Here is a 24,765-nt window from a genome sequence, read left to right on the forward strand (position 1 = left end):
TTGTGTTGTCAGGATACAGTCATGATTCTCCACTCTGTTCCTGATGTTGTGTTGTCAGGATAAAGTCATGATTCTCCACTCTGTTCCTGATGTTGTGTTGTCAAGGCTAAGTCATGATTCTCCACTCTGTTCCTGATGTTGTGTTGTCAAGGCTACAGCCATGATTCTCCACTCTGTTCCTGATGTTGTGTTGTCAGGATACAGTCGTGATTCTCCACTCTGTTACTGATGTTGTGTTGTCAGGATACAGTCATGATTCTCACTCTGTTCCAGATGTTGTGTTGTCAAGGCTACAGCCATGATTCTCCACTCTGTTCCTGATATTGTGTTGTCAGGATACAGTCGTGATTCTCCACTCTGTTACTGATGTTGTGTTGTCAGGATACAGTCATGATTCTCACTCTGTTCCAGATGTTGTGTTGTCAAGGCTACAGCCATGATTCTCCACTCTGTTCCTGATATTGTGTTGTCAGGATACAGTCATGATTCTCCACTCTGTTCCTGTAACTGGTAGTCTATTTGTGTATTTAATTGTATTTAACATTTATTTCTACAGGTTATTCTTGTTGGGATATCTTTTACAAGAGAGACCTGTTTTATTTTGTTCCAGTACTGTGTTGTTCCAAGGTCTTTACATGGCAGTTAGTTTGGTTGTTTATATATTGTTTCAGGACTGTGGAACTATGTTCTGAATGCTCTGAACTGGATCCATGACAAATAAAAAACGACAATGTAATTAACAAGGTGGAGAAACTGTCCGCTGTTGACTCACCTGGGAAAGAGTCACCTAGACAGGAGATACCTGTGTGTGTGTGTGTGTGTGTGTGTGTGTGTGTGTGTGTGTGTGTGTGTGTGTGTGTGTGTGTGTGTGTGTGTGTGTGTGTGTGTGTGTGTGTGTGTGTGTGTGTGTACGTGTGTACGTGTGTGTGTGTGTACGTGTGTACGTGTGTGTGTGTGTACGTGTGTGTGTGTGTTTGTGTTTGCAGGATTTGGGCCTCTGATCATCACAACAAAATGCAGATATTTTCAAACAGAGTGTTGATGCCGTGACAGCAACAGGAGGAGGAGATATGCCAGAGCTGTGCCTGTCACTGTGTGTGTGTTCAGGCAATGTCATGAGCCTCCCTACACTGGCTTCCTGTTAAGGCAAGGGCTGATTTTAAGGTTTTACTGCTAACCTACAAAGCATTACATGGGCTTGCCCCTACCTATCTTTCCGTTTTGGTCCTGCCGTACATACCTACACGTACACTACTGTCACAAGACGCGGGCCTCCTAATTGTTCCTAGAATTTCAAAGCAAACAGCTGGAGGCAGGGCTTTCTCCTATAAAGCTCAATTTTTATGGAATGGTCTGCCTACCCATGTGAGAGACGCAGACTCGGTCTCAATCTTTACGTCTTTATTGAAGACTCATCTCTTCAGTAGGTCCTATGATTGAGTGTAGTCTGGCCCAGGAGTGTGAAGGTGAACGGAAAGGCTCTGGAGCAACGAACCGCCCTTGCTGTCTCTGCCTGGCCGATTCCCCTCTCTCCACTGGGATTCTCTGCCTCTAACCCTATTACAGGGGCTGAGTCACTGGCATAGAGGTGCTCTTCCATGCCGTCCCTAGGAGGGGTGCGTAACTTGAGTGGGTTGAGTTACTGACGTGGTCTTCCTGTCTGGGTTGGCGCCCCCCTTGGGTTGTGTCGGTCGTGGCAGAGATCTTTGTGGGCTATACTCAGCCTTGTCTCAGGATGGTAAGTTGGTGGTTGAAGATATCCCTCTAGTGGTGTGGGGGCTGTGCTTTGGCAAAGTGGGTGGGATTATATCCTGCCTGTTTGGCCCTGTCCAGGGGGTATCATCGGATGGGGCCACAGTGTCTCCTGACCCCTCCTGTCTCAGCCTCCAGTATTTATGTTGCAGTAGTTTATGTGTCAGGGGGCTAGGGTCAGTCTGTTATATCTGGAGTATTTCTCCTGTCTTATCCAGTGTCCTGTGTGAATTTAACCTGTTAGGGCTAGGGGGCAGTATTGACACGGCCGGATAAAAAACGTACCTGATTTAATCTGGTTACTACTCCTGCCCAGTAACTAGAATATGCATATAATTATTGGCTTTGGATAGAAAACACCGTAAAGTTTCTAAAACTGTTTGAATGGTGTCTGTGAGTATAACAGAACTCAAATGGCAGGCCAAAACCTGAGAAGATTCCATGCAGGAAGTGGCCTGTCTGACAAGTTGTGTTTCATCTTGGCTCTTTTTATTGAAGACTGAGGATCTTTGCTATAACGTGACACTTCCTACGGCTCCCATAGGCTCTCAGAGCCCGGGAAAAAGCTGAATGATATCGAGGCAGCCTCTGGCTGAAACACATTATCGCTTTTGGCAAGTGGCCGATCAGAGTACTATGGGCTTAGGCGTGTGCCCGAGTCGACCCCATGCTTTATTTTCTTTCGTCTGTTTACCTAAACGCAGATTCCCGGTCGGAATATTATCGCTTTTTTATGAGAAAAATGGCATAAAAATAGATTCTAAACAGCGGTTGACATGCTTCGAAGTGCGGTAATGGAATATTTAGAATTTTTTTGTCACGAATTGCGCCGTGCTCGTCACCCTTATTTACCCTTTCGGATAGTGTCTTGAACGCACGAACAAAACGCCGCTGTTTGGATATAACTATGGATTATTTTGAACCAAACCAACATTTGTTATTGAAGTAGAAGTCCTGGGAGTGCATTCTGACGAAGACAACAAAGGTAATAACATTTTTCTTATAGTAAATCTGACTTTGGTGAGTGCTAAACTTGCTGGGTGTCTAAATAGCTAGCCCTGTGATGCCGGGCTATCTACTGAGAATATTGCAAAATGTGCTTTCACCGAAAAGCTATTTTAAAATCTGACATATCGAGTGCACAGAGGAGTTCTGTATCTATAATTCTTAAAATAATTGTTATGCTTTTTGTGAACGTTTATCGTGAGTAATTTAGTAAATTGTTAGCGAATTCCCCGGAAGTTTGCGGGGGGTATGCTAGTTCTGAATGTCACATGCTAATGTAAAAAGCTGGTTTTTGATATAAATATGAACTTGATTGAACAAAACATGCATGTATTGTATAACATAATGTCCTAGGGTTGTCATCTGATGAACATCATCAAAGGTTAGTGCTGCATTTAGCTGTGGTTTGGGTTTATGTGACATTATATGCTAGCTTGAAAAATGTGTGTCTGATTATTTCTGGCTGGGTACTCTGCTGACATAATCTAATGTTTTGCTTTCGTTGTAAAGACTTTTTGAAATCGGGCAGTGTGGTTAGATTAACGAGAGTCTTGTCTTTAAAATGGTGTAAAATAGTCATATGTTTGAAAAATAGAAGTTTTTGCATTTTTAGGTTTTTGAATAACGTGCCACAGGATTACACTGGCTGTTACGTAGGTGGGACGATTTGGTGCCACCTGCCCTAGAGAGGTTAAGTATGCTCTCTCTAATTCTGTCTTTCTTTCTCTCTCTCTCGGAGGCCCTAGGACCATGCCTCAGGACTACCTGGCATGATGACTCCTTGTTGTCCCCAGTCCACCTGGCCGTGCTGCTGCTCCAGTTTCAACTGTTCTGCCTGCGGCTATGGAACCCTGACCTGTTCACTGTGATTACTATTATTTGACCAAACTGGTCATTTATGAACATTTGAACATCTTGGCCATGTTCTGTTATAATCTCCACCCGGCAGAGCCAGAAGAGGACTGGCCACCCCTCATAGCCTGGTTCCTCTCTAGGCTTCTTCCTAGGTTTTGGTCTTTCTAGGGAGTTTTTCCTAGCCACCGTGCTTCTACACCTGCGTTGCTTGCTGTTTGGGGTTTTAGGCTGGGTTTCTGTACAGCACTTTGATATATCAGCTGATGTAAGAAGGGCTATATAAATACATTTGATTTGATTTGATGAGCAAAAGTTACTTTCACATTCCCAATATGAAGGCTGTATTTCAACGGCTGCATTTGAAATGTGGTTGCCTGTTTTGGTAACTCTGCCAGAGCTGGTTAGTTTGCCAGTGGACTGAACATGTTATTTCCCATAGAGTTCCAGTACTTGATCCCAGTGTGGTCTGACTCTCTGATGTGTGTTTTGTAATTCCCAGCTGGCCCTCACAGTGGCGCCACCCTCCTCTGAGATCTATGTGTTCACTGATGCTCCTGCTAAAGACAATGCACTAAAGAGTGCACTCGCGCAAACACACACACACACACACACACACACACACACACACACACACACACACACACACACACAAACCACTGGAGGCTGGACTGAGATGCTATAGGAGGACAGGCTCATTGTATTGGCTGGAATGGAATAAATGGAACAGTACCAAAGACATCAAATATATGGAAACCCCATTTCAATGAGCCCATCCTCCTATAGCTTCTCCCACCAGCCTCCCCTGACTGTCACCAGCTTCATAGAGAGAACCAAGTCTGTGGTACTAGGGCTTTCACTACTGTTTATCTCTATCTTTCCTTTATCTTTCTCTCTTTATCTCTCTCCCTCTCTCTTTCTCTCTCGCTCGCTCTCTGCATTTCAATGTATCTTCTTTCCATTCTCCCGTCTTTTCATTACTTTCCTACACATCCATCCTTTATTCTGTCATGAACATTTCTCTACCTCTCCTCTCCTCCGTCTTCCTCTCCTCTCCTCTCCTCTCCTCTCCTCTCCTCTCCTCTCCTCTCCTCTCCTCTCCTCTCCTCTCCTCTCCTCTCCTCTCCTCTCCTCTCCTCTCCTCTCCTCTCCTCTCCTCTCCTCTCCTCTCCTCTCCTCTCCTCTCCTCTCCCTCTAACTCTCCTCTACCTCTCCACTCCTCTCCTCTCTACCACTCCTCTACTATTTCTACCTTTCCTCTCCTACCACTCCTTTCCTCCCTCCACCTCTCCACCTCTCCACTCCTATCTCTACCTCTCCTCTCCTTTCTCCACCTCTCCACTCCCCTCTACCTCTCCCTCTCCCTGTCCTCTCCTCTCCTCTCAACCTCTCCTCTCTACCTCTCCTCTCCTCTCCTCTCCTCTCCTCTCCTCTCCTCTCCTCTCCTCTCCTCTCCTCTCCTCTCCTCTCCTCTCCTCTCCTCTCCTCTCCTCTCCTCTCCTCTCCTCTCCTCTCCTCTCCTCTCCTCTCTCTAACTCTCCTCTCCTCTACCTCTCCACTCCTCTCCACCACTCCTCTACTCTTTCCTCTCCTACCACTCCTTTCCTCCCTCCACCTCTCCAATCTCTACTCCTATCTCTACCTCTCCTCTCCTCTCCTCTCCTCTCCTCTCCTCTCCTCTCCTCTCCTCTCCTCTCCTCTCCTCTCCTCTCCTCTCCTCTCCTCTCCTCTCCTCTCCTCTCCCTCTCCACCTCTCCCTCTACTCTCTCTACCTCTCCTCTCTACCTCTCCTCTCTACCTCTCCTCTCTACCTCTCGTTTCCTCTCTCTACCTCTCCTCTCTACCTCTCGTTTCCTCTCTCTACCTCTCCTCTCTCTACCTCTCGGTTCCTCTCTCTGCCTCTCCTCTCTCTACCTTTTCTTCTCGGGTGACCTTCATGTTGAATGATAACCTACGCTCCAGTTGTCGTTGTCGTAGGCATTCCGTGGGTGGAGTCAGGCCATTCACGCCAGGCCATTGAGGTCACCAAGGAGGATCTGCCCCGATCCACCAGCGTCATCGAGGGCATCTCCTCTGCAGCACAGGTATGGTACTTTCTTGACTTACAGGCTGTTGACCAATGTCCTCCAGCTCAGTGTTCAGTAAGTCACTCTCACTGTATATCCTAACAACGACCTCAACGCATATAATGTATTGTGTATTAACCCTCCTCCTCCTCCTCCTCCTCCTCCTCCTCCTCCTCCTCCTCCAGGTGACTGTTGTGTTAACCTCTCTAGGGGAGGTGGGACGAAATCGTCCCACACTATTCAACAGGCAATGAAAAATCAGAGCGCCAAATTTAAAATAGCTTTTCGGTGAAAGCACATTTTGCAATATTCTGAGTACATAGCCCAGCCATCACGGCTAGCTATTTAGACACCCACCAAGTTTAGCCCTGACCAAACTCCGATTTACTATTACAAAAGTTTGATTACCTTTGGTGTTCTTCATCAGAATGCACTCCCAGGACTGCTACTTCAATAACAAATGTTGGTTTGGTTCAAAATAATCCATTGTTATATCCAAATAGCGGCGTTTTGTTCATGCGTTCAAGACACTATCCGAAGTGTAAATAAGGGTCACGAGCATGGCGCAATTCGTGACAAAAAAATTCTAAATATTCCATTACCGTACTTTGAAGCATGTCAACCGCTGTTTAAAATCCATTTTTATGCCATTTTTCTCATAAAAAAGCGATAATATTCCGACCGGGAATCTGCGTTTAAGTAAACAGACGAAAGAAAACAAAGCATGAGGTCGACTCGGGCACGCGCCTGAGTCTCACAGTACTGTATCCAGCCACAACCCAAACGCGCTACTTTTTTTCAGCCAGAGCTTGCAAAGCCACGATTCAGCTTTTTGCCGCCTTCTGAGAGCCCATGGGAGCCGTAGGAAGTGTCACGTAACAGCAGAGATCCTCTGTAATGGATAGAGATAATCAAGAAGGGCAAGAAATTGTCAGACAGGCCACTTCCTGCATGGAATCTTCTCAGGTTTTGGCCTGCCATATGAGTTCTGTTATACTCACAGACACCATTCAAACAGTTTTAGAAACTTTAGGGTGTTTTCTATCCAAAGCCAATAATTATATGCATATTCTAGTTACTGGGCAGGAGTAGTAACCAGATTAAATCGGGTACGTTTTTTATCCAGCCGTGTCAATACTGCCCCCTAGTCCTAACAGGTTAAAACCACAAAATGTCATAATTCAAAGTTCTCAAACATAGGACTATTTTGCACCATTTTATTGATACACTTCTCTTTCTCCGCAAAACATTAGATTATGTTAGGAGAGTACATAGACACAAATAATCACACAGCCATTTTCCAAGCAAGCATATATGTCACATAAACCCAAACCACAGCTAAATGCAGCACTAACCTTTGACGATCTTCATCAGATGACACTCCTAGGACATTATGTTATACAATACATGCATGTTTTGTTCAATCAAGTTCATATTTATATCAAAAAACAGCTTTTTTTACATTAGCATGTGATGTTCAGAACTAGCATACCCACCGAAAACATCCGGTGAATTTACTAAATTACACAACAATTATTTTAAGAATTATAGATACAGAACTCCTTTATGCAATTGCTACGTCCGATTTTAAAATAGCTTTTCGGCGAAAGCACATTTTGCAATATTCTGAGTACATAGCTCGGCCATCACGGCAAACTATTTTGACATCCGCCAACTTCGGGGTCACCTAAACTCAGAATTACTATTAGAAAAATTGGATTGCCTTTGCTGTTCTTCGTCAGAATGCAATCCCAGGACTTCTACTTCAACAACAAATGTTGTTTTGGTTCCAAATAATCCATAGTTATATCCAAATACCGCTGTTTGTTCGTGCGTTCAGGTCACTATCCGAAGGGTAACGCGCGAGCGCATTTCGTGACAAAAAATTTAAAATATTCCATTACCGTACTTAGAAGCATGTCAAACGCTGTTTAAAATCAATTTTTATGCTACTTTTCTCGTAAAATAGCGATAATATTCCGACCGGCAACGTTGTATTCATTCAAAGACTGAAAGAAAAAAATGGAGAAGTCTTGTGAATGCGCATCTCCAGTCTCACTGTCCCCAGGCTGACCACTTACAAACTCTGCTGCTGTACTTTGCCCAGAGACAGCAGACACCCCATTCCACTTTCTGGCGGCTTTAGAGAGCCAATGGAAGCCTTAGAAAGTGTCACGTTACAGCACAGATGCTGTAATATTGATAGAGATGCAACAGAAGGACAACAAATTGTCAGACAGGGCACTTCCTGCATGGAATCTTCTCAGGTTTTGGCCTGCCATATGAGTTCTGTTATACTCACAGACACCATTCAAACAGTTTCAGAAACTTTAGAGTGTTTTCTATCCAAATCTACTAATTATATGCATATTCTAGTTTCTGGGCAGGAGTAGTAACCAGATTAAATCAGGTACGTTTTTATCCGGCCGTGAAAATACTGCCCCCTATACCACAACAGGTTAACCATATATGGTCAAAATAAACCCTTTAAAGCCCGTGGGAATATACAACGCCATACCATGATATTGGCTACAAAGGCACAACCAAAAGAACCTTGGAATGATAATAATCCAGACTGCAATACAGGTGCTAGTGTCAGATATTGAGTACAAAACAGGTTTTATTTGTCTCACTCAGTTGTGGTTTGACCAGGAAAAATAAAAACATAGCTACAAAGAGAGGACCATTAGGACAATTCAAGTTGCTTTAGCAACGGCACATTTACTTGAAATGAGTAGGCAACACTCACCAATAAGCCATCCATCCTCAACAGCTCCCTCTTGTAGGTGAATAGGCCACCATAAACAGAATGAACGAGTCGTGCGTTCCAACTGGCCACCTTGCCAGCACATTCATCAGGTTTTGTTTTTGTCATATAACCTATCACCTGCACATTAAGAGTGGAAGCCTTTTCTGTTCACATAGTTGAACTGGTTTTGGGATGGTAATGTGGGTGCCGTCTATTGATCCATTTGTAATTGGAAATCCATTGATGGCAAAGAAACCCCTCTTGATTTCAACCTGTTGCGCGATGACTTATGGGAATTGTATGTTACAGTTTATTTTGCTGATGACTAAATCCAAAACAATGGCTCATACAGGGATGTCAGATGCCGAACGGCAAGCTCCCACTGAAAAGTGCCGGTTGCCAAAAACCTGAGGCTGGATGGCACTTGATGTGCACCGGACTGACATGTTTTTGCCTTCCTTAGGTAGGTCTTAAAATCCTCTAAAACATACAATACGATTGGTTTTGGGAAATTATATCTGATGAGCCATTCTGTACTTTCTGTAAAAAAGTCTCCAAAAATGCGCTCTGCTAAATGCATCATGTGCCAAACCTTCTAACAGAGCAACATCAGGCATCTCTAATTCCATTATCTCAGTCTTTTATATTATTTCTACAATGGTTTCACTTCAACAAGTGTCTCTAATTGAACATATTACCCTACTTTATATTGATGATTATCGTAACAAATGCACTGATGTGGTGAAATTATATATAGTCTGTCAAGATCTGTTGCATTAATTCACAATGGAAGTAGAACTACATTATTACTCACACAATTTCAACATATATTTTCCCCATGCTTGACAAGCAGTTCCCTTGTTCCACCACTTGGAACTCACTGTTCCTACAAATGGTCATGTCTGTGCGTAAATTCAAGCAAACGTCCATATAAATCTCAGACTTTGCGTGGAAATGATGCTGCGCATGGTTTACACACAGATGTGTGTCTATCTGCGGTTGATGAGGCCTCTGGTGATCATTAACAGAGAACAGGAACAGGTGTCAGAGACAGAGAGCTGGATGGGGTTCTGGACTAACATTCCTTGGTCAGTAATGTGTTTTATTTTACACATATAGACCATTTCAGTTAACAACATCTTTCTCAACAACAGACATTTCTTTTCAACCTTAACAAGATCAAACATAAACATCTGTTTATTTATCTTTCTCAACAACAGACATTTCTCTTCAACCTCAAGAAGAGAGTCTGGATTTGTCTGACTGACTCTGTTAATGAGGGGACCTGGAAATGGGTGGACGGCACCCCACTGACCACAGGGTGAGAGATGATAACTAATCTGTCAATAAGGCTCCTTTCAACCTTTTTCTATGCAGGTTACTGATATTGATGATAGCAGTCAACACAGTTAACTATCAGATGACAAATGTCTACATATTATTTAGTATTATGATGTTATAACTGTGATGTCTTATTGTTGTTAATCCTGTAGGTACTTGTATTAACAAGGTAGGTACTGGTATTAACCATGATATCTGACTGTTGTTAACCCTGTAGGTACTGGTATTAACCATGATATCTGACTGTTGTTAACCCTGTAGGTACTGGTATTAACAATGATATCTGACTGTTGTTAACCCTGTAGGTACTGGTATTAACCATGATATCTGACTGTTTTTAACCCTGTAGGTACTGGTATTAACCATGATATCTGACTGTTGTTAACCCTGTAGGTACTGGTATTAATCATGATATCTGACTGTTTTTAACCCTGTAGGTACTGGTATTAACCGTGATATCTGACTGTTTTTAACCCTGTAGGTACTGGTATTAACCGTGATATCTGACTGTTTTTAACCCTGTAGGTACTGGTATTAACCATGATATCTGACTTTTTTTAACCCTGTAGGTACTGGTATGCCAAACAGCCTGATAATGCAGGTCCTAATGGGGACGAGGACTGTGCTGAGATACACAAAAATCAGAGTCCTCTAAAGGCATGGAATGACATGTCATGTGGCAGCAAACTCAACTGGGTTTGTGAGAAAGTGTTTTAAAATCACCATGGCAACATGCTGTAACACATACAGTAGACTACAGTGCACAGAACTTCCTCCTCTGTCTCTGTCTCTCTCTCTCTTTGTCTCAAACTCATGCACACAAATGTTGTATTTGTTTGTATTAATATATTAATAAAAGTCCTACTTGTTTCCTGATATTGTAGCTTCCTGTTTACCAGAGACAACATGAAGATAGTACATCAGACTCTGCTATATGGGTCTCAAAAGAGGGAAGTGAAGTTGTTATTTTCAGTTGTTCAACCAGCTGTCACTCAAAACCTCCTCCACTAATCAGGTTCATTAAGAGAGAACAGAGCTGCGTCCGTTTCTGTCGCCATCTCCTCCTCATTGGTTAAGACTACCCACCCTCAATATCCACTTGGAGCAGTTTGTAGTGTCAAATCTATTGTATGGACATTGTAATGACCCATGTTTGTAGTCCTGGACCTCCTGAACATGTTGATGTATATTTGGGAGTAAACAGAGGGTCCAAATCAGCAGAAAAGTGAAAGGAAGGGGGAGTTCTGGAAACTCTCTGAATTATCTTGGGGCTGTTTCATATGATATTTAATATATGTTAGCAGCTAGCCTTTGTTCTCCACTTCCCCTCTATATCTTCCTGGTATGATAGTGTCCTGTCCATCATCACAAATAGCAAATCCCATTCCCTGGGCAGGAGGACTGTGTTGAGATATACTCTGGACAAGATGACCATGTAGAGACATGGAATGATTTATATTGTGCTGCAGAAAATATTTTAACAATAACCACTGAAACAATCTCTCACATGCGCACTTGCACACAGGTACGCACACAAGTATGCAAACTTGTTATATTTTTGTATTAGCATAGACACAACTACCCATGTCATCATGTTGATACTTCCCTAGAGTTAAAACCTACAGCAGTCCCACAGACAGAGACACACAGATCACTCAGAGACAGAGATATCACAAGAAGCAGAGACTTAATGTATAGTTTACCTGCATAGAAAGAAAGACCCAGGCATTGTTAAAGATGTCAAAGGTCATCTATGCTGAACCAGATATGAACAAATCTGATTTTGGTGAAGGCTAAACTTGCCGGGTGTCTAAATAGCTAGCCCGTGATGGCTGGGCTATGTACTTAGAATATTGCAAAATGTGCTTTCACCAAAAGCTATTTTAAAATCGGACATATCGAGTGCATAGAGGAGTTCTGTATCTATAATTCTTAAAATAATTGTTATGCTTTTTGTGAACGTTTATCGTGAGTAATTTAGTAAATTGTTAGTAAATTCCCCGGAAGTTTGCTAGTTCGCTAGTTCTGAACGTCACATGCTAATGTAAAAAGCTGTTTTTTGATATAAATATGAACTTGATTGAACAAAACATGCATGTATTGTATAACATAATGTCCTAGGTATGTCATCTGATGAAGATCATCAAAGGTTAGTGCTGCATTTAGCTGTCTTCTGGGTTTTTGTGACATTATATGCTAGCTTGAAAAATGGGTGTCTGATTATTTCTGGCTGGGTACTCTGCTGACATAATCTAATGTTTTGCTTTCGCTGCAAAGCCTTTTTGAAATCGGACAGTGTGGTTAGATAAAGGAGAGTCTTGTCTTTAAAATGCTGTGAAATAGTCATATGTTTGAAAAATTGAAGTTTTTGTATTTTTGAGGAATTTGTCATTCGCGCCACGCCTATCATTGGATATTGGAGCAGGTGTTCCGCTAGCGGAACGTCTAGATGTAATGGTGTAAAATAGTCATATGTTTGAAAAATTTAAGTTTTGGGATTTTTTAGGAATTTGTAATTCGAGCCACGCCTATCATTGGATATTGGAGCAGGTGTTCCTCTAGCGGAACGTCTAGATGTAAGAGGTTTAACCCATCAGAGTCTAAGCCCCATTTTAGTCCCCTTCAACGTAGAAACGGCCAACAAAAATGGAGGAACCTTTACCGTCCAAGCCACCAACAATCGCAGATTCACTTCTTCCTTCCCTGCCATCATCTCCATGGTGACTGGGGCGGTGGGGCCAACGGTACGGTGAGCCTCATGGCGCCCACCAGCACCTCGTCAGGAACGGATGTTACCCTGTCCGTTGTCAGTAAAGTAAAGGTCTTGTTTCAAAACTCTACAATGGCATCCCTTTCTCATATCCTCTCTCCCTCACAGTCACTGATTTGAAAGGAATTGGTTGCTGTAAGATACCAGTTGTTTTCAGCTACATTAGCTCTCTCTCTCTCTATCCCCTCTTCCCTCTTCCTCCCTTCTTCTTCCCTCCCTTCCTCCCTCCAGGTGACAGATTTTACCACTCCCCACAACGGGCTACCAGGCATCTCCTCCAAGGGGCCAGGGATCGATTGCTCCTACAGTTTTGTTTCGGTACTGCAGTTAAACGGATGCCCGGCCCCATAAAACATCTCCCACACACGGCCACACAGACAATTCAGATTAGAAAATGACCTAATAAGACTCTTTAGTCATCACCTTTGCGCAGAAAAAACATCCATTGTATCATTCAAATAATTGTCGCTGAGGCCGATTATTCATCCAATGTCTGCCATGTTTTTGGATGACGTCGTTGCTGCTTGCGCTGCTCCCTGTGCACACTGAGTGCTTGTGCGCATGTGATGTTGGGCTGTGTAAACTGGATGCAACCCAGATATGGATGTCCATGAACCTGCGTATAAGAATGTGAATAGCTTGAAAACAACGGGAAGACATCTTGGACACAGTCTTCAGTTCTTAAAATACCTCAGTGGTTTCCTCCAACTGCCCGTTAGCATGCAGCTCCTCAAACTGGCAGCTCTCTGCCAACCTCACCGACGGTATCAACAGAACGGGCATCGTCTGTGTCACCCTATGCCAGGGCAACGGGACCCTCAACACTTCTACGTGGTGGGCCCCAGGGCCGATAACATGACCCAGGTGGCCAACAGCAACACCTGCTTTTCAAAGAAGGTAGAACTGATGGTGGTGGACAGCGCAGGCAACGTGGGTGTGTGTCTGGGCTCAGTGAAGGACTCTGTTGGAGTGGTTGTGAGCTCTACAGCCCAGGGACAGGTTTCCATTCTTAAGGCTAAGTCCATTATTATTACCATAGCATCCTATTGTTCTAAGATTAACTTAGCCTTAATATGCTTTTGGGGAAAAGGGCGCAGGTCTCTGTCACCAACACTACAGCTGTACCTGTAGTTAGTACTGCATCCACCCAGGTCTCTGTCACCAACACTACAACTGTACCTGTAGTTAGTACTACATCCACCCAGGTCTCTGTCACCAACACTACATCTTTACCTGTAGTTAGTACTACATCCACCCAGGTCTCTGTCACCAACACTACATCTGTACCTGTAGTTAGTACACATCCACCCAGGTCTCTGTCACCAACACTACAGCTGTACCTTGTAACATCCACCCAGGTCTCTGTCACCAACACTACAGCTGTACCTGTAGTTAGACAATACGGGTCTGTCACCAACAGTACAGCTGTACCTGTAGTTAGTACTACATCCACCCAGGTCTCTGTCACCAACACTACAGCTGTACCTGTAGTTAGTACTACATACACCCAGGTCTCTGTCACCAACACTACAGCTGTACCTGTAGTTAGTACTACATCCACCCAGGTCTCTGTCACCAACACTACAGCTGTAACTGTAGTTAGTACTACATCCACCCAGGTCTCTGTCACCAACACTACAGATGTACCTGTAGTTAGTACTATATCCACCAGAGGGACACCTTTGACTCTGTCCCTGTATCTAAGGATCTGTGTGATGCTTTCTCTCCTCCTGTGGAGTAGAGTAGAGCTATAGAGTTGTATAATAGTTCATGTAGGTAGATGTCATGTGGAACAGTGGAGTCAGTGCAGAGAGAGTTGTGTCATTAGATGTAACCAGTATGTATATGTTATGTTGTATTGAAAGTCAGGGTGGAAATATGAACGTTTTATCATAATACATGTGAAGGGTTTTTATTCTTCTTTCTATTCTCTTAAAACTGAAACTATGGAGATATTGTCAGAACTTCTGCTTTTTCATTCTGAGTAACTCTTCATAGTCAGCATCGATAGAACAAAGAATCCTATGTGGTCATCGGTGGCCGGTCACACTTCGGGGGAAGTTTCCCCTTGGTACAGATCTAGGATCAGCTTTCCCTCCCCCAATCTTAACCTTAACCATTAGTGGTGGAAATGTAAAACCAACCTAAGACCAGCATCTAGGGGACACTTCTCCCTACACCACCGTAGGGAGCCATAATGTGTTCTCCATTTGAAGGCTGGTGGTGCTGTAAACTCAGTCAGGATATATGTAGTGTATATGTCAATTAACAGGATCCCAATTTATTTTAGCACATCCAAAATTCAGACCCTGTGAATTCACACGTACATCATATAGCATGATATATAGTAATTCAATGTAGTTTATTATCAAACTAAGGCTGGTGGGAGTCATATCATGTATTATATTATCAAACTAAGGCTGGTGGGAGTCATATAATGTGTTATATTATCAAACTAAGGCTGGTGGGAGTCATATAATGTATTATATTATCAAACTAAGGCTGATGGGAGTCATATCGTGAAGTATATTATAAACTAAGACTGGTGGGAGTCATATCATGTAGTATATTATCACACTAAGGCTGGTGGGAGTCATATCATGTAGTATATTATCAAACTAAGACTGGTGGGAGTCATATCATGTATTATATTATCACACTAAGACTGGTGGGAGTCACATCATGTATTATATTATCACACTAAGACTGGTGGAAGTCACATGGTGGCCAGTGTTGTGTTGATTTCACAATGTATCATTCACTGTGGTTGACTGATAAAGAGTTTCACTACCTAAAGTCACACAAACACAGGACAATGCAGGGAGAAGACACAGCTACAGACGTATATTAGAGTTTAGGTTAGAAGTAGAAGTTACTGTTCTTGATCACAAGTGTGTTAAGATGTCAGAGGGAGTCTATGAAATCCCAGATAGATTTGAAGATGATGAGCCTGATGCAATGAAGAACACAGACATTGATGGCCAATTATATTCCAACATAAATGCCTTCAAGCCCAGTCGAAGAGATGGAATTGTTGCTTCAGGTAAGATTGCACGAACACACACACACACACACACACACACACACACAAATTACACACACACACACACACACACACATTAAACAGGTGAGATTACCCTGTAGTACTAGACCTTTGTGTCCCATTCCTGGATGATACAGTACAACACATTACCAAAGATTTAGCTTTAATAATTTGTGATACAGTACATTTTCAGTGGTGGAAGAGACCCTCTGGAGTTGCTGCAGTGTGTCTGGGGCTGTTGTGTGATCTCCTAATAATCTTTGACAGTCAGTCTTTGTTGTGAAGTTATATATAAGCACAATATGAAATGCTCATATATGATTGTTGTTCCCACATATTGGTCCCAAAAGAGGGAAATGAAGTGGATCTTTTCAGTCATTCAACCAGCTGTCACTCAAAATCTCCTCGACCAATCAGGCTCATGAAGAGAGAGGGCTGCAGGACATCTAGCAGTTAAGATTGCTAGGCCAGTAACAGAAAGGTTGCTGGTTAGAATTCCTGAGCCGACAAAGTGAAAAATCTGTCGATGTGCCCTTGAGCAAGGCACTTAAACATAATTGCTTTTGTAAGTCACTCTGGATAAGAGCGTCTGCTAAATTGGGGGCTGAGTGGCACAGTGGTCTAAAGCACTGCATTGAAGTGCAACAGCCGTCACTACAGACCTGTGTTTAATCCCAGGCTGTATAACAACAGACCATGATCGGTAGTCCCATAGGGTGGCGCACAATTGGCCCAGCGTCGTCCGGGTTAGGGGAAGGTTTGGCTGGGGTAGGCTGTCATTGTAACTTGTTCTTAACTTACTTACCTAGTTAAATACGTTTTTTAAATAAAAAACATTTTAAAAAATGGCTAAAGGGTAAATGTAGAGGAGTTACTGTTGTCATCTCATCCTCACTGGTTAAGACTACCCACATTCAATATCTACTTGGATCTGTTTATAGTGTCAAATCTATTAAATGGACATTATAAGGACCCATGTTTGTAGTCCTGGACCTCCTGAACATGTTGATGTATATTTGGTAGTAAACAGAGGGTCCAAATCAGCAGAAAGGTGAAAGGAATGTGGAGTTCTGGAAACTCCCTGAATTATCGTGAGGCTGTTACATATGATATTTAATATATGTTAACAGCTAGCCTTTGTTCTCCACTTCCCCTCTATGATCTATATCTTCCTGGTATAATAGTGTCCTGTCCATCATTACAAATAGCATACATACATACACATACACACATACACAAGCACGGACACAAGAAGGCAAACTTGTTATATTTTTTGTATTAGCATAGCAACAACTACCCGTGTTATATTTATGATACTTCCCTAGAGTTAACACCTACAGTAGTCACACAGACAGAGACACACAGATCACTCAGAGACAGAGATATCACTGGAAGCAGAGACTTAACATGTAGAGGGCTTGCAGTTGTCGTACAACGCCTCCATGTGGCCATGTTGGAAGACCACCACATTAATTCTAGAAGCAGAGACTTAATGTATAGTAGACCTACATAGAAAGAAAGACCCAGGCATTGTTAAAGATGTCAAAGGTAATCTATGCTGAGCCAGATATGAACAAGAAGGTCAAGTTTGACAGAGTTAAGATGGAGGAGAGGATGGACCAGGAGTGGAACAGGAGACCAGTACTCGGGTAACACACACTCAACCCTATTAGAGCAGAAGGTCCAAGGTCGCTCACCTAGGATTGTATTCTCCAATGAGTTCTGAGTAGGAGGGGAGGAGAGAGGATGTGAGGAGGAATTGAGGAAATATTAGTTGAGAAAGAGCCCATAGGTAAGTCTATCATACCGCTATTTCACCTCTATGGTGACTTCCTCTCTCACTTTAACCACTAGGTGGAATCATCACTTAACCATTCAGCACTGTATTCCACCATCAACATGACAGAGAGAGAGAGAGAGAGAGCGAGAGAGAGGGGGTGAGGGGGTGGAAGAGAGGGAGAGAGGGAGAGAGAGAGAGAGAGAGAGAGAGAGAGAGAGAGAGAGAGAGAGGACGTTGTCATAGTAGGTTGATGTTACATCACTTTCTCACAGATCCAGTTTTGATATTTTCCACAATTGTAATCATTCCATGTCTTTACAGGGTCATCTAGTCCTATGGTTTTACAGCATTAAAGACACTGTCAAAGATGAGCATACCATTATCAAAAAAAATGTATCTCTCTCTTAGCATTACATTTTCAAATGCAATTAGTACTTGGCTTCTATGATACATCTACAGTTCTCATGGAATGACATCCATGAGTCAAAACATATATTTTTAAGAACATGATTGGAAACTCTCACTCTCAGTGTTTTTCTTGGAGTCTAGTAATTACTATGCTGATAAAGTCCTACAGTATGTACTGTAACTCGCCACTCTGTATTTCCAACCTAGTCTCAAAACATTTCGTATTATTCTGTATGTAAATCAGAGACACTCCATTTGAATATGATACATTACCTTTCATATGGTATGTATCAATTTGTGGATGCCCGTCATCCATTTTGTATGATATGTTACAAATTACAATGTGTATGATATGTTACGAATTTGCAAAAACATACAATATGCTACGGAATGTCCTAAACATTTGAATTCTACTAACATTTGCTAGCTGGTAGTAATTACTATGTTGACGGTTGCATTCAGTGATATGGAGGAGAGGAGATAAGAGGAGAGGAGACAGGAGGAGAGGAGATAAGAGTATAGGACGAGAGGAGATCAGAGGAGAGGAGATAGGAGGAGATATGAGGAGGTGAGGAGCTAGGAGGAGAGGGGAGACTAATTGAGATAGAGCCTTAGTGTCAGAGAGAGACATAGAGGAGGAAGAAGAAAATTAAGAGAATGAGGAAGAGAGAGAAAAAATAAGACAAATAATTGTTGTGTTTATACTGTGAACCATCAGATCCTCCTCTCCACCCTCTCCGAGTTGGGTATCTCCGGCGCGGCTCACTCTTGGATTGCGTCCTATCTGACAGGTCGCTCCTACCAGGTGGCGTGGCGAGAATCCATCTCCGCACCACGTGCTCTCACCACTGGTGTCCCCCAGGGCTCAGTTCTAGGCCCTCTCCTATTCTCGCTATGCACCAAGTCACTTGGCTCTGTCATATCCTCACATGGTCTCTCCTATCATTGCTACGCAGACGACACACAATTAATCTTCTCCTTTCCCCCTTCTGATAACCAGGTGGCGAATCGCATCTCTGCATGTCTGGCAGACATATCAGTGTGGATGACGGATCACCACCTCAAGCTGAACCTCGGCAAGACGGAGCTGCTCTTCCTCCCGGGGAAGGACTGCCCTTTCCATGATCTCGCCATCACGGTGGACAACTCCATTGTGTCCTCCTCCCAGAGTGCTAAGAGCCTTGGCGTGACCGTGGACAACACCCTGTCGTTCTCCGCTAACATCAAGGCGGTGACCCGATCCTGTAGGTTCATGCTATACAACATTCGCAGAGTACGACCCTGCCTTACACAGGAAGCGGCGCAGGTCCTAATCCAGGCACTTGTCATCTCCCGTCTGGATTACTGCAACTCCCCTGTTGGCGGGGCTCCCTGCCTGTGCCATTAAACCCCTACAACTCATCCAGAATGCCGCAGCCCGTCTGGTGTTCAACCTTCCCAAGTTCTCTCACGTCACCCTGCTCCTCCACACTGGCTTCCAGTTGAAGCTCGCATCTGCTACAAGACCATGTTGCTTGCCTACGGAGCTGTGAGGGGAACGGCACCTTCGTACCTTCAGGCTCTGATCAGGCCCTACACCCAAACAAGGGCACTGCGTTCATCCACCTCTGGCCTGCTGGCCCCCCTACCTCTGCGGAAGCACAGTTCCCGCTCAGCCCAGTCAAAACTGTTCGCTGCTCTGGCACCCCAATGGTGGAACAAGCTCCCTCACGACGCCAGGACAGCGGAGTCAATCACCACCTTCCGTAGACACCTGAAACCCCACCTCTTTAAGGAATACCTGGGATAGGATAAAGTAATCCTTCTAAACCCCCCCCACCGAAAATATATAGATGTACTATTGTAAAGTGCTTGTTCCACTGGATATCATAAGGTGAATGCACCAATTTGTAAGTCGCTCTGGATAAGAGCGTCTGCTAAATGACGTAAATGTAAATGTTTAGATTTAGAGGAGAGTATGTAGACATACTGTACTCTGGAAAATGATTCTTCTTTATTTTTATTAGAAACATGTCATGTGATTTTGCAAAAAAAGCGTGACCAATTATTAGCCTATGCTTATCACTTTAATATTAAGAATAACAAAGCACAGATTAATAAATGAAGGAACAAAGTTCTTTAACAAGGTCTACCAGCTTCCTAATTGAATGTGATTGGATACTTAAAACAGTGTGACCTGGACACACACAGAGGGCAGAACATTACTGAGAGGAAACACACACACTCACACAAAATCAATGCTAATAAAAGGTGAGAATGACTCACAACCTTCACTGTACAAGGGACAACATGTAGGTTACCAACAGCAACACAATGTACCATACACCAGTGGACCTGTCTGCTACATACCTACACACTCATCATGGTGTCTATCTGCTATTGTGTCTCTTCCTGGAGGTTGCTGTCTGCTCAAACCACTGGTTAAGAAAATGTTGAGTGGTCTGAATACTTTCCAAAAGCACATAGCATATATGCTTGGTATCTAACTGTGCATCTCTGAGGTTAACTGAATAATTGAATGCTAGACATTGATTGCAAAATATTAGCTCCTTGTTCCTCAGCCTCTTAATAATTGCATAACGGTAAACCTAGACACGTGCATTTTATAGTATTCCGAGTGGTGACGCAAGGCTTGCAACCTTGGCTATATTCCCTCTGGATACCATTCTGGGCCTATAGCATTCACATGATAATGTAGTCAGATTGACTAATGTAGTTTATTATTATTATATTCAAATAATGTTTGGATAATTTCCATCCACCTACATAATAGTGACTCATCCAATTGATGGGGATTTTCTGTATTACACTACAATGTTATCAGCATCAGCTCTTTCTCCCTATTCTTCACATTCATTTTAGAGCACCGGGGTTGGTGACACAAAGGGTTAAGGTGTGAAGTCCTCCCTACATCTATAACACTGTACGTTCTCAGACACAACAGACTGTTAAACTAAAGCAGCAGTTTAACAGGATGTATGAGGTGTGAAGTCCTCCCTACATCTATAACACTGTACGTTCTCAGACACAACAGACTGTTAAACTAAAGCAGCTGTTTAACAGGATATGCAACATAATATACTGTCTGTTGTACTGTGTGTAGATACATAAAGTACCAAAGTATACTTTAAGGGGGCAATTAGAATGAACCTTTATACGGAGCAGTCTGAGGAGATTTATGCTAATGTGGACAGGAAGAGCTGTGGACAGGATACAGTGAACAGGATCATAGATAAACAACCTGAATCTCAGAACACTGGTAAGTACACTGTAGTCATAGAGACACACACATGTAAGTTTAAACTAATGGTTATTATCCTTCCACTTGCTGCATAAACAATTGTGCCTATGTTAATGTGATGAGGAAGGCCGATGCCCTACGCTCCAAGGCTTCAAAATTCAACTGAGTAAAATAAACTGTAACAAACAGATTATTAAATATTCAAAAACGGAATACATTGTGTCTTCCAAATATAGGTCTTACTTCACAAGGGAAAGCTTTTGAATTGATATACTTGTGGAAAAGGATACATGAAACGTTGTTCCTTTAAGACTAGAGGTTAAATGTTCTGAAATGTTTGAGGCTCTGTATTTTAGGATGTATACTAACTGCTGAAACATTCATTTCCATGTTCATAAAGTCCAATGCAAATCGCCACTGTGTATTTCCAACCTGGTCTCAATGCATTTTTTATTATTATGTACGTAAATCCGAGTCACTCCATTTAGTGTAATATGATAGGTTTAATATGACATGTATCAATTTGTGGATGTCCATGATCCATTTTGTATGTTATAAATTACAATTTCTATTATGTTACGAATTACATTTTGTATGACATGTTACGAATTACAATTTGTATATGTTACGAATTTGCAAAATGTACAATACGTTACGAATGTCCTAAACATATAAATTCTACTAACATCAGATAGCTGGCTAACGTTAGCAAGGCTAGGAGATAACTGTAACTGGTCACTATATCTCCTGTTAATGTGTGAAGCTGTATCTTTAACAACCACAAGTCCCCACCAACAGGAAGAGAGATGGGTTGAGAAAACATAACTTTAAAAGTGTGATTGTGTCTCATTGATGATGCTATGTACAGTACCTGTGTCCACAGAGCCTGATAGCTCAGGGAACAGATCCTCCAGAGTTGTTGCAGTGTGTCTGGGGCTGCTGTGTGTTCTACTGGCTGGGATCATAGGCCAGTCTGTCTACTGTAAGTCTTAAATTACAATTCCTACAATTCACCAGCATTCACCTACAATTCACCAGATTATCTATTTTATTGATACACTTGGTTGTTGTTATAACAGATGATGGGGTCTCTAAGAGCTTCTTAGCCTATAAGACCAACTCATCTGCAGAGATAGAAGAGCTACAGACCAGCTACAACAACCTGACTAAAGAGAGAGACCAGCTACAGACCAGTTACAACACCCTGACTAAAGAGAGAGACCAGCTACAGACCAGTTACAACACTCTGACTAAAGAGAGAGACCAGCTACAGACCAGTTACAACACCCTGACTAAAGAGAGAGACCAGCTACAGACCAGTTACAACACCATCACTAAAGAGAGAGACCAGCTACAGACCAGTTACAACACCCTGACTAAAGAGAGAGACCAGCTACAGACCAGTTACAACACCATCACTAAAGAGAGAGACAAGCTACAGACTGAGAGAGATTTTCTTAGCGGGAGGCTTACCAATCTCGGTGAGTAAACCTACAGTAATAAATTATCATTAACAATACACAACTGATCATGAGTCTGTGTTCTTTCATTAAGTGTCCAGTGTGATAAATTGAAGGAAATTCGTATTTTCATCAATATTTTCAAACCTGTCCGGAAGGCTGGCAGAAGTTTGAATCCAGTTGGTACTTCCTGTCTACTGAGTCTAAAACCTGGAAGGAGAGCAGAGAGGACTGTCTGAAGAGAGGAGCAGACCTGGTGATCATAAACAGTGATAAGGAACAGGTGAGAGGCAGAGGGAGAGGGATGAGTGTGCAGGGGTAGATATGATCAAACCAATACATCTCTATATTTATCTTTATGAACAACAGGAGTTTCTCTTCAACCTCAAGAGGAGAGTCTGGATTGGTCTGACTGACTCTGTTAATGAGGGGACCTGGAAATGGGTAGACGACACCCCACTGACCACAAGGTGAGAGATGATAACTAATCTGTCAATAAGGCTCCATTCAACCTTTTTCTATGCAGGTTACTGATATTGATGATAGCAGTCAACAGTTAACTATCAGATGACAAATGTCTACATATTATTTAGTATTATGATGTTGTAACTGATGTTTGACTGTTTTTAACCCTGTAGCTACTGGTATTCACCATGATATCTGATTGTTTTAACCCTGTAGGTACTGGTATTAACCATGATATCTGACTGTTTTTAACCCTGTAGGTACTGGTATTAACCATGATATCTGACTGTTTTTAACCCTGTAGGTACTGGTATGAACCATGATATCTGACTGTTTTTAACCCTGTAGGTACTGGTATTAACCATGATATCTGACTGTTGTTAACCCTGTAGGTACTGGTATTAACCATGATATCTGACTGTTTTTAACCCTGTAGGTACTGGTATGCCAAACAGCCTGATAATGCAGGTCCTAATGGGGACGAGGACTGTGCTGAGATACACAAAGATCAGAGTCCTCTAAAGGCATGGAATGACATGTCATGTGGCAGCAAACTCAACTGGGTTTGTGAGAAAGTGTTTTAAAATCACCATGACAACATGCTGTAACACATACAGTAGACTACAGTGCACAGAACTTCCTCCTCTGTCTCTGTCTCTCTCTCTCTTTGTCTCAAACTCATGCACACAAATGTTGTATTTGTTTGTATTAATATATTAATAAAAGTCCTACTTGTTTCCTGACGTTGTAGCTTCCTGTTTACCAGAGTCAACATGAAGATAGTACATCAGACTCTACTATATGGGTCTCAAAAAGGGAAGTGAAGTTGTTATTTTCAGTGGTTCAACTAGCTGTCACTCAAAACCTCCTCGACCAATCTGGTTCATTAAGAGAGAACAGAGCTGCATCCGTTTCTGTCGCCATTTCCTCCTCACTGGCTAAGACTACCCTACCTCAATATCCACTTGGAGCAGTTTGTAGTCTCAAATCTATTGTATGGACATTGTAATGACCCATGTGTGTAGTGCTGGACCTCCTGAACATGTTGATGTATATTTGGAAGTAAACAAACGGTCCAAATCAGCAGAAAGGTGAAAGGAAGGGGGAGTTCTGGAAACTCCCTGAATATATTTGTTAGCAGCTAGCCTTTGTTTTCCACTTCCCCTCTATATCTTCCTGGTATTATAGTGTCCTGTCCATCATCACAAATAGCAAGTCCCATTCCCTCGGCAGGAGGACTGTGTTGAGATATATTCTGGACAAGGTGACCATGTAGAGACATGGAATGATTTATATTGTGCTGCAGAAAATATTTTAACAATAACCTCTGTAACAATCTCTCACATGCACACTTCCACAAAGGTACACACACAAGTATGCAAACTTGTTATATTTTTTATATTAGCATAGCCACAACTACCCATGTCATCATGTTGATACTTCCCTAGAGTTAACACCTACAGCAGTCACACAGACAGAGACACACAGATGACTCAGAGACAGAGATATCACTGGAAGCAGAGACTTAACGTATAGAGGACTTGCAGTTGACGTACGACAACTCCTGGTGGCCATGTTGGAAGACCACCACATTAATTCTAGAAGCAGAGACTAGTTGACCTACAAACAGTGGGGAGAACAAGTATTTGATACACTGCCGATTTTGCAGGTTTTCCTAATTACAAAGCATGTAGAGGTCTGTCATTTTTTATCATAGGTACACTTCAACTGTGAGAGACGGAATCTAAAACAAAAATCCAGAAAATCACATTGTATGATTTTTAAGTAATTAATTTGCATTTTATTGCATGACATAAGTATTTGATCACCTAC

The 24,765-nt window shown here is 42.5% G+C and overlaps 1 protein-coding gene and 1 long non-coding RNA gene across 4 annotated transcripts; both read left to right on the plus strand.

Moving 5' to 3' along the window:
• Positions 1–9,546: 9,546 nt before the first annotated feature.
• Positions 9,547–10,641, plus strand: LOC123733389 (uncharacterized). Its single transcript, XR_006763756.1, has 2 exons — positions 9,547–9,745; positions 10,335–10,641. It is a non-coding gene; the product is annotated as an uncharacterized lncRNA (long non-coding RNA).
• A 4,506-nt stretch (positions 10,642–15,147) lies between these two features.
• On the plus strand, positions 15,148–23,675 carry LOC123733390 (C-type lectin domain family 4 member M-like). Of its 3 annotated transcripts, none has more exons than XM_045712798.1 (6): positions 15,148–15,578; positions 21,891–21,989; positions 22,087–22,488; positions 22,626–22,750; positions 22,837–22,937; positions 23,369–23,675. In XM_045712798.1, the coding sequence occupies exons 1-6, from the start codon at positions 15,437–15,439 to the stop codon at positions 23,514–23,516; spliced, it is 1,017 nt and encodes a 338-aa protein (XP_045568754.1). In that variant the 5' UTR covers positions 15,148–15,436; the 3' UTR covers positions 23,517–23,675. The 3 variants fall into 3 exon arrangements, with proteins under 3 accessions (XP_045568754.1, XP_045568755.1, XP_045568756.1); XM_045712799.1 differs by lacking the exon at positions 15,148–15,578 and adding an exon at positions 19,585–21,025 and having other exon boundaries at positions 21,876–21,989; XM_045712800.1 differs by lacking the exon at positions 15,148–15,578 and adding an exon at positions 19,585–21,025.
• Positions 23,676–24,765: the final 1,090 nt, after the last annotated feature.

The sequence above is a fragment of the Salmo salar genome, unplaced genomic scaffold (genome assembly GCF_905237065.1).
Source record: "Salmo salar unplaced genomic scaffold, Ssal_v3.1, whole genome shotgun sequence".
Classification (NCBI taxonomy): domain Eukaryota; kingdom Metazoa; phylum Chordata; class Actinopteri; order Salmoniformes; family Salmonidae; genus Salmo; species Salmo salar.